The 9,213-nt window shown below is 41.8% G+C and overlaps 1 protein-coding gene across 1 annotated transcript; it reads right to left on the bottom strand.

The window, feature by feature from the left end:
- Positions 1 to 7,516: 7,516 nt before the first annotated feature.
- LOC148211452 (uncharacterized) lies at positions 7,517 to 9,213 on the bottom strand. The gene is made up of 4 exons (XM_088124424.1): positions 8,734 to 9,213; positions 8,531 to 8,641; positions 8,269 to 8,324; positions 7,517 to 7,829 (listed from the first exon to the last, which is right to left on the bottom strand). The coding sequence occupies exons 1-4, from the start codon at positions 9,211 to 9,213 to the stop codon at positions 7,517 to 7,519; spliced, it is 960 nt and encodes a 319-aa protein (XP_087980550.1).

The following is a 9,213-nucleotide window of genomic DNA, read 5'->3' on the forward strand; positions in this document are numbered from 1 at the left end:
CCCACGGTGTATTCAAATAGAGACGTATTATAATGGTTTGAATGAGGCAACACAGTTGGTGATATATGGTTCAGCTAATGGAGCATTATTATCAAAGCCGTATGCTGAAGCCTTCGATATTTTGGAAAGAATCTCGCACAATAAGCACCAATGGTCAAAGTCCAAGGCTGCTTCAACAAATACATCTAAGGGATGAGTAGAAGATGATGTCGTGGCAGATTTAAATTCAAAAATTTCAAAGCTAGCAGACATTGTGATGATGAGCATATCGCACTCAGATGCTGGAGCATCCAAGGTTAAGGTAAATAGTGTGTAAAATGTTTCATGCCCTTATTGAGAAGGAAAACATCGTTTTGAGGATTGTCTGGGCAACCTAGCTTCAATGTTTTATTTGGGTAATCAACAACCAAACAGGAATAATATTTATGGAAACATTTATAATCCAAATTTTATCTGGGGCGGAAATCTATTAGGCCAGAATTCTAGATCAGTTGGAACCAGTAATGCTCCAGCATATCATCAGAAGGTGCTGTACCCACTTGAATTTTTTGGGCAGAATCAACAGACCGCTTCAAAGCATCTAGAGGCTATGACCCTAGAGGATATGTTTAAAGCATATATAGTAAAGAATGAGGGTTATATGACGAAGAATGATACTATTGTTCAAAGTCTAGCTGCATCTTTGGGAATTATGGATGTGTAATTAGGTCAGCTAGCCACATAATTGAAAAGTCGTACACGAGGAGTGCTTCCTAGTGACACTGAGTAGTCAAGAAGAGGTGGAAAGGAGCAATTTAAGGCCATTACATTGAGAAGCAGGAAGACATTACCTCCTACCCATCCAAATGCTTTAGGACTCCATGATGAATTAAATCAAGTAGAAGAAATTGAGGCAAACAGGACACCTATAACCATGCCAGTTAAAAAAGAGACAAACCTCAGGGAGTTAGTGAATACTGAGCAGATAGTGGATTCGTAAGGCAACACAAGCGAAGAGAACAACCAAGTTACTAAGACAGACAATGCTGGAGCATCTGTGTCCAAAACAGCTGACAAGTCGAAGCATCCGGAACAGGCCATTGCTCCAGCAACCACAACAGAATATGTTCCTATAGTACCCTACCCGAAAAGGCTGCTGAAAAAGAATCAAGATGGGCAGTTTAAACGATTTCTTGAGGTACTTAAGCATATACATATTAAAAGAATCAAAAGTCTTTTAAACCGCTCCCAAGACTCACTCAGTGACTCCTCATCAAATCGTTGAAAGTTGTTGATCTCACTTCTATATTTAGCATTCTTGCTTGGTGGGAAGTACTCCACCAGGAATTTTTCTGCCAAGTCATTCCAGCCTGTGATTTAACTCATAAGGTAGTGACTCCAATCAAGTCCTTGTGTCTCTCAGTGGGCAGGGGATCAACTTGAGCTGTAGCACCTTTTGCTACATCTTTCAACCTTAAATGAATCACAGACTCCCATAAAAAACTTCAGATGCAAATGTGGGTCGTCCACGGTAGCATGTCCATGGAATTGTCCCACTGTAAGTAGCATTTGAAACATCACTGGCTTCAGCTCAAATATGGGAGCTTCAATTTCTGGCTCCATAATAACTGGGTTAAAATTGTAAAATGTCGGAGCCGCATATGCCCCGATCTCTATGTCCGTGTTGTCTTCTAGTAGAACAACATTGAGAGGGGGCACTGCTGCCACAAGGTCGGTAGCAGTAGGCTCCTCATCTACTATTTCCTCAATCCTCACATTTGGTGGAATAGGTGGGCGCTGAGGTGGGTTAGACGAATTCATATTTGATGTAGCTTGGGTTCTCCTTTGTTCTCTTCGAATCCTATGAAATGTCTGCTCTATCTCGTGATCTATAATATATACCAACCTTTCGAAATTGTTCATACACCTACTACCACACAAAAATGTGAGAAAAAGAAAACTCGATTAAGCTCCGTATCCTCAAACAGTATGTCTTAAAATAAAAATAACTAAGTCCCTGGCCACGACGCCAAAAACTTGTTGCATCCTAACAACCGTGATGGATACAAGTGCAAGTGTACACTATATCCGTCGATTGTAGTACGAACGAGGTTGAAACCACATGGACTTAGGGTAATATTTTAAGTTATGCTTGTGAATACCAATGGTGCAAGAAAATAATAAAATAATAATGTGGGTATGAAAATAGTAATTTAAGTAAAATAAACAAAAGTAGTAAATGACTCCAACAATGAGAAAACTTATAAATGTTGGGGACAAGAAATAGCTCTAGCATAGAATAACGAGAAAAGGGGTTGACACATACAGAAAAGCGGGGAAGATTTATTATGCTTTCTCTACAACCCAACCTCGACTCCAACATGAAATCGCTCACTATTGCTCAACTTGATATGGTTCCCTTCCGAGACACCCAAACATGGATACCCACAACTCACGTTGCTATATACTTAAGCATTGAAAAACAAGTTCTAAGCATAATTAGGGGACCCCATCCCTGCGAATCCTCAAACCCACTAAACAAAAGTGACTAATCATGAACAAAGCAAGTCGACTAACTATATATTCTTCCGGATCATACAAAAGCTAGCAAACTAAACAAGGTGATCAATAATGTTCCGCAAGATTAAGAAAATATGCACACCTCTATTAAATAGAACTTAATAACGGCTATAGTTTTGGTTGTTCAGTAGTTACATCATGTAAATCTTCCCCGAAATGGGGTTAGCTCATGGAGGAAAAAGAAAACACAATGGGCAAGGGAAAGATACAACCCATTTATGAAAAAGAGGTAAAGAGAACGCAGATGGAGACACTAGCACGAAATGGCAGCAGTAGCTTTTCTCTATCGGCAGCTCCTTACTAAATACAAACCGAGTGGCTCGATATTATAATTATCGAGTAAAGTCAAGTAGCTTCATAACAAGGTCGTCTCCATAGGGATTATAGAATGAAGAAACGAATTTGGGAATTTTGAATCACCAAAGAAAAACAAAAGAAAAGCAATAAATGGTCTATTAATTCAGTTTCTAAAACTATTTAAATTAAACACGCAACGGAAACCAGCTATTACAGACTCTCAGCACACTCAAAAGCAGTTGGCAACGAAGATTAGAAACACACGGAAGAAACGAGTGATAAGTAAATCAGGGATGGGGATTTCCTTAGCACTGCTCTTGTGTTCGAAAGGTTATCACCGATCAACTCTCCAGCTCTACTGCCCAAACCTTCACGGCTCTTTCCTAAGATACCTTAGATGTACTTTAACTCGATTCCCACCATAGATAAGATACTCATATCAGAACGGTCTATAGGCGCTCTATGGTGAACCCCATCCCTAAGTATCCACTCTCATATCCAATCGAGGATTAATACAGCTAAAGGAAGCTAAACTACTTAACAAGGGCTTTTCCTAACCTCAAACAAGACAACACACTAAACAAGTAGGCCACACAAGCATAGTGAGACAAAAATTAAGTACACTTCCATTAAACATTCATTGAAGTTGAATAAGATAAACCACGAATAAATACCAAGCATTAGGAATATTCCCTCCCCGAAGGTGAAGGTTAGTTCATAATAAAATTGTGAAAGAAAATGACGAAGAGTGAAGATGAAATCATTGCCGAAGGAGAAAACAGAGAATAAGAAGCTTCCTATGATGTATAGTGAAACCCCACGGCACAACCCGCATCTTTCAGCTCATTCTTCGATAAAAAAGCCCTTCGTCTATGAGGGAATCTTCTCCTTTTTCTCTCCTCCCAAAACCGGTGCTAACTTCCAAAGGTGTCTGAATCTTTCTCGCTGCTGGTTTGCAATTTCCTTAAATACCCTGTCTTTTAAAATTAGGGCACTTCTTGGAGGCTGTACGGACCAGTAATATTCCCAGCTCAAAGAATTACTGTGCTGCTATGCGCTCTGGAGCATCCAGACGAACTCCAGGCTACTGACTATTGCTTCTTTTTCGTACATAACATAATCTTCACAACTTGGCAACATGCTTCTCCTTTAAATCCGAATTCAACTGCCCCTGCACAAACTAACAACTATTATGCATTAAATCATGAAAATCAGAGTGATTTAGAACTTTGGGGTCCGCTCGATGTATTCTCCATTTTTCTTAAGCTTATTTCTAGATATCTTTGCGTTTTCGCACCATAATTGCCCTGAATAGCCTATTAAGACTCTCTATTTGAGAGTTATGACACCCCTAAACTTAGAACTTTGGTCGTCCCTAAGCAAGGTTAATTCTAAGATCCCTGAAATATGAAAAGAACCTCCATCTAATGAACATACATCTTGCATTAAACACTGCTTTCTGCTTTCACACTTACTGCCAGCATATATTATAGCCTATGAATCTGCTTACGCTAAAAATATCTATAAGAGAGCAGCTAAATCCTTGTTCTTGTTCTAGCATAGGCTCTTTCCTACGGCTCTAGAATCATCCTGCTTTCTTTTTCAAAAACATTAACTCTTCTAGGGGTACAATTCTAACTCCCTACCACTAGCCTACACCACTACCCTTTTATTACCATTCTAGCTTTTAAACTATGGGCTATTAGCCCTTCCTAGCCTTGCAGCCTCCTTGACAACTTTTTTTTTCTTCTTTTCCTTTTGGCTGAATTACAGGACTAGAAAGATTCATAGTTTTACATTACAAAGTTTATCCTTACAGCAACAAAGTAGACGCACCAACCCCCAAACTTAAATGTAGTATTGTCCCTAATGCGACTGACAACAGGTATAGGATGCTCCCGCATACCCTTAAACTTAGAACTAAGAAAAATGGTGTGACATAAGGGGAATTTTTTGCAAGTCAGATATGGATGGTGTAAAGGGACATATAAAGGGTGTGGAAAAGAAGGATGTCTCTATGGTGATACTAAGGTATTGGTTGACACGGGTAGGTAAGCTGGTGAAATGCCTCCACTAAATGGCCTTTGTTTTAGAATTGTACTCACAGGATGCTGCTTGAGTTGTAGTACTTGGGCCTAAATTAGAGCAGGAACAAAAACAGTCACTGCCCACAAGCGGTTGCTCTAGCACAAAACTATATTCAAGACTAAACATTTACTGGCAGCATTATTAGTTAAGAAAGTAGGGCAAGAACAAGATACACGGAACAACTGATGCAATAACCAACATACTTCTATTCATTTAAGCACTCGAAATATAAAATTGGGGAGGGGGGGAGGGGCAACATGAAAACAACAGCATTCGTACCCTAAAAAAACACAATGTTGAATTTAAAACTGGCAAGAAAGTAAATGCATAATTGAAAAGATTGATTGGTTGTTGATTGGTTGGGTTTTCGGAATCAAAGAGATGAAGACGAAGAGAGGGGCTCCACAGGCTATATAGAATTGCTCTTGCTCTCTTCTTCTTCCGAGCCGATGTCCTCCTGAGCCTCAGCGTCTTCCGAACTGGAGGTGTGCTCCAACAGATCTTCCATTGCGCGGCGCTGAGCAGAGGGGTTGCAGCATCCGACTTGGCTATGCCCTCTAGGAGGCTCTTGAGTTCAGCGTCGCGAGCTGTAATTTGCTTGACTAAAGCGACCATTATAAATTTTAGCTCAGCCAACTCTCCTGAAATTCTCGCCTCATGAGCCATCATTTCATTGATGGCCCCAATTGGAATAATGCCTCGCCGCGCGCTGTCATTAGCCATGAGGCGGTCCAGAAGTGCTTTGTCCATAATGCGCTTCTCTGTTAACGCTTCCTCATCACTGACCACAGGAGCTCCGAATTTCATACACAGCTTGAAGATAAGGTTGGGGAAGAACAGTCGGCCCAACTTCATGGAGGCGCACCGGGCGATCTCGTGGTGAATGAGCTGGCCGACGTCAATACTTGTACCCTCCATTAAACATGCGATGAGCAGAACCCTCTCCTTTGCCACTGACGAGTCATGAGTGGTAGGCATGATTCAGCTCTTGAGGAAGTACAGCCATACATTGGCCTCTGGCTTAAAGAAGTTGGAGGGTAGAGAGCGGGCTCCTTGTAGGTGATACTCTAGGAGGCTCCAAGGTAGGCCACAATTGACAACGCGTGAGCTAACTGAGCCTCAGTAGGTTGCTCCAGCATCTTGTTGAATTCTGCCTCCAAATTAGAACGAAGGTGGAGAGCCGTATTGATCTCTTTGGAGCTCCAGACAACCTCTACTTCTCACACGATTGTTCTTCCAATGCTGTCGTGGTGAAGGTTCGCATAAAACTCCTTTACCAGACGTGGAATTAGTGGCCCAAGGGAAGCGTAAAAGTAGTCCCACTTGTTCCTAGTGATGACTTGCTAGACAAACGTTGGCATGGTGTCCAAATGAAATTCTTTCTCGAAAAAGAAGTCCCGCTTTCATAAACGTTTATGAGCCTCCACAGTGGCTTGTGTACTAAACCTTATGAAGGCTGCATCCTGGGGAGCAACAACATTGGCTCTCTTTCGCCCTAGTAGAAGTGGCTAGGTAGCGACTTGCATAGAAGAGACAGAATAATGCCGCTTCCTCTTAGATGAGGTCGTGGTCTTGATTGTATTACCTTCGATGGGGCCTTTGGGCACAGTGGCAGATGGGCCATCAGCAAGCTTTGAAGATTTTGTAGCAGTTGCGGCCTTTGCCTTTTTAGAGGTCATGCCTTCAGAAGCTGACTCGCTTAGCCGTTTGGCAGTTCGAGTGTGGGAGGCTGGGCCAGAGGAGGATAGCTGTTTGGTGCTTTTTGGTGAGGTGACTGGAAGAGGCGAAGGCGGAGGAGTAGTTATTGGGCGAGATGGATTGATAGAGGTAGAGGGTGGAGGGTTTTTAGAGGTGGGCTTCCTCCTCTGACTGCGCTGGAAGAACTTTCTCTGCCTCAGGAATTGGAGCTAAACGTGAATCAGCCACTACCAGCAGATGAGCGGGTGACGCTACTTGCTTTTTGATGGTTTCTGCCTCCATCGATTTGTCGCCTTAGTTGTCGAGATCCTCTGACGAGCCTTCTGGCAGGGGTAACTCTTTTAGCTTCTTGCGGTTGGCCTTTTGCTTGATACGAGGCATGGCTTCTGCTACAGGCGGTTGGTGTTCACAAAGGAATGGGTGCGATGGCTTTTTAGGACAGAGGGACTAGGGTTTCAGGCGGGACGGTTTTAATGAAAAAGGAAGATGAATGGGGGAAGACGATAGTGGGTTGGTGGGCGGTGGTAGTGGGCTTTAAATAGAGGCTTTAAGGGCCTCCCTTTTGAAATTTGAATTAACCTCCAATTCCCGAAAATAATTACCGCCCCTTTTTTTAAATTAATTACCGCGCCCAGCCAGCTGTCCCTTTATCATTACTGCTTCTTCTCTCTCTGTGGCTGTGTTTAACTATCTATCCCCGTATGAACCACCTACAACTAAAATTAAATCAATCTTTCAGTAATTAAAAATTTCTAAACAAAAATGTCAGAATTTAAGCATTGCGAACTGGAAGAAGAATATCTACAGATATATAGGTGTGTGTGTATATATATATATAACTATTTTTTTAAAGTATAAGTAAAGAATAGCTCCTTCATGCAAAGGCCAGCTGGTGAGCTTCAGCATCCCTTGCCACATACTCTCCCCAGTAGTGCTTGAGTCGTTGTCCGTTTACAGTGAACTCTCTATCTGATTTGAATTCCTTGACCGTTATAGCTCCATAGGTAGAAACTTTAACTACTTGAAAGGGCCCCGACCACTTAGATTTTAGCTTTCCAGGAAATAGCTTGAGCCTTGAATTGTAAAGGAGAACTTGTTGCCCCACTTCGAATTTCCTGGGATGTATGCACGCATCATGCCATTTCTTGGTTTTCTCCTTATAAATCTTGGCATTTTCATATGCGTCTCTTCAGAATTTTTCCAATTCTTCCAGCTACAACTTCTTGACTTCCTCTGCTGCAGCATAGTTTAGATTCAGTTTTTTTATTGCCCAAAATGCTTTTTGTGCTCCAATTCTAGGGGTAGGTGGCAGGCTATACCAAACACCAGCTTGTATGGGGAATTTCCTAATGGCGTTTTAAATGTCGTTCTGTATGCCCATAAAGCCTCATCCAACTTTAATGCCCAATCCTTTTCTGCTGGCGTTCACCACCTATTCTATGATGTTTTTGAGTTCTCTATTCGAAATTTCTGCTTGGCCATTTGATTGAGGGTGGTATGCTGTAGCGACTCTATGCTTAACATTATACCTGGCTAATAATCCTGCTATAGCCCTGTTCACAAAATGATCGCCCTTGGTGTGCCGAATCTGATGAGGATGTTTTTCAGGAGGAATTTGGTTACCACCTTAGCATTGCTGGTGGGGCATGAGATTGCCTCAACCCATTTAGACACATGATCAACTGCAACAAGAATAAATAGATGGCCAGTAAATGGGGCCCATGAAGTTTATACCCCACACATCAAACAATTCAACTTCCAAAATATAGGTCACTGGCATTTCTGATTTCTTTTAGATATTCCCGACCCGTTGACATTCGTTGCAGTTTTTGACCAGCTCTTGCGCATCCTTGAAAATTTATGGCAAAAAATAGCCACTCTGAAGCACCTTGGCTGCTGTTCTTTGTCCACCAAAATGTCCCCCATAAGGAGCAGCATGGCAACTCTTTAATATTTGAGATGCTTTCGACTTTGTGACACATTTTCGAAGTATATTGTCCTACCCCAATCTATACAAAATAGAATCATCCCAATAGTAAAATCTGCATTCGTGGGCTGTTTTGTCCATCCCTCTGGACGTATTCCTACTACCAAGAAATTTGCAATAACTGCAAACCAGGGTTCTTCCTCCTGAACATCTGTATGCGAAACTGTGAGCAGTTGCTCATTTGGAAAGCTCTCTCTGAGGCCTACAACGTCTTTACCCTCATCTGCTTTTACAATCCTAGACAAATGGTCAGCCACCAAGTCTTCTAACCCCTTTTTGTCCTTTATTTCCACGCCAGATTCCTGTAGCAGCAGAATCCATCTAATCAATCTTCGTTTTGAGTCTTTTTTGGTTAGCAAGTATTTCAAAGCATCACGATCAATATGGACTATCACTTTTGCTCCCATCAGGTAAGCGCAAAACTTCTCGAAAGCAAATACCAACCTTAGCAACTCTTTCTCTATAGTGGTGTAGTTGATTTGAGCTTCTACCAGCGTTTTGCTAGCATAATAGATTAGATGCAGCATCTTATTTTTCTGTTGCACTAACACGGCTTCTATTGCAAAATCACTGGCGTCACACAT

The sequence above is a fragment of the Momordica charantia genome, assembly GCF_013281855.1.
Source record: "Momordica charantia cultivar OHB3-1 chromosome 5 unlocalized genomic scaffold, Mcharantia_2.0 BLBB01000005.1, whole genome shotgun sequence".
In the NCBI taxonomy this organism is placed as follows: Eukaryota; Viridiplantae; Streptophyta; class Magnoliopsida; order Cucurbitales; family Cucurbitaceae; genus Momordica; species Momordica charantia.